Below are 555 nucleotides of genomic sequence, written 5' to 3' on the forward strand. Positions count from 1 at the left end.
ACGGGTACTATGGCCTGCTGGGGTCGTCCTCCCCCGGGGCTGGAGCAGCGGGGGCCGGGTTCGGGGGCGACTCCTGTTTGCGGACCAAGGGGTGGCCGGCGACTTCAGCCACTACCTCCAGGCCGGGCTGCTGGGTCCGGGGGGCTAGGAATAGGCGCTTGAGGCGAGAGGAGTTGGGCAGCAGGAAGAGGGCCCCGAAGCACAGGGTGATGAGGCCCGAGAGGAAGAGGAGGAAGAGGAACTTCTGCGGCAGCCGCAGCCCCCACGGGGAGGCCGGGACGAAACCAGGCACTTTCCTCATGAGCATCGTGGCCTGGCACGGGGCTGGGGACAGTCAGCTCCGGCCGGGCCCCGGAGGCCCTCGGAGTCCAGGCACTTATCAGCACGGGTCTCAGCGAAGGGAGGTCGTCGTGGGGGGCGCCGCCCGGGATGGGGGTTCCTGAGAGTTTCGCCGCTTCGGGGAATACCCCTGAAGGAAGTTCAGAGAGTTTGGAGCGAGTCCTTCTGTGCCTGCCGGGGCACAGCGGCCTCGGCGGGGCCCGGGGGAGCAGGGCT

At 69.2% G+C, this 555-nt stretch overlaps 1 protein-coding gene across 1 annotated transcript in view; it reads right to left on the minus strand.

Annotated features, from left to right (window-relative positions):
• The window catches only part of MAN1C1 (mannosidase alpha class 1C member 1), a 130022-nt gene extending 129479 nt beyond the window's left edge, over positions 1-543 (minus strand). The window contains 1 exon segment of the mRNA XM_006924411.3: positions 1-543. This exon segment is cut by the window's left edge and continues 224 nt beyond it. Within this exon segment, the coding sequence (XP_006924473.1) occupies positions 1-307 (307 nt within the window). The 5' untranslated portion in view covers positions 308-543.
• Between the last annotated feature and the right edge of the window lie 12 nt (positions 544-555).

The sequence above is a fragment of the Pteropus alecto genome, unplaced genomic scaffold (assembly GCF_000325575.1).
Source record: "Pteropus alecto unplaced genomic scaffold, ASM32557v1 scaffold39, whole genome shotgun sequence".
NCBI classification, from domain to species: domain Eukaryota; kingdom Metazoa; phylum Chordata; class Mammalia; order Chiroptera; family Pteropodidae; genus Pteropus; species Pteropus alecto.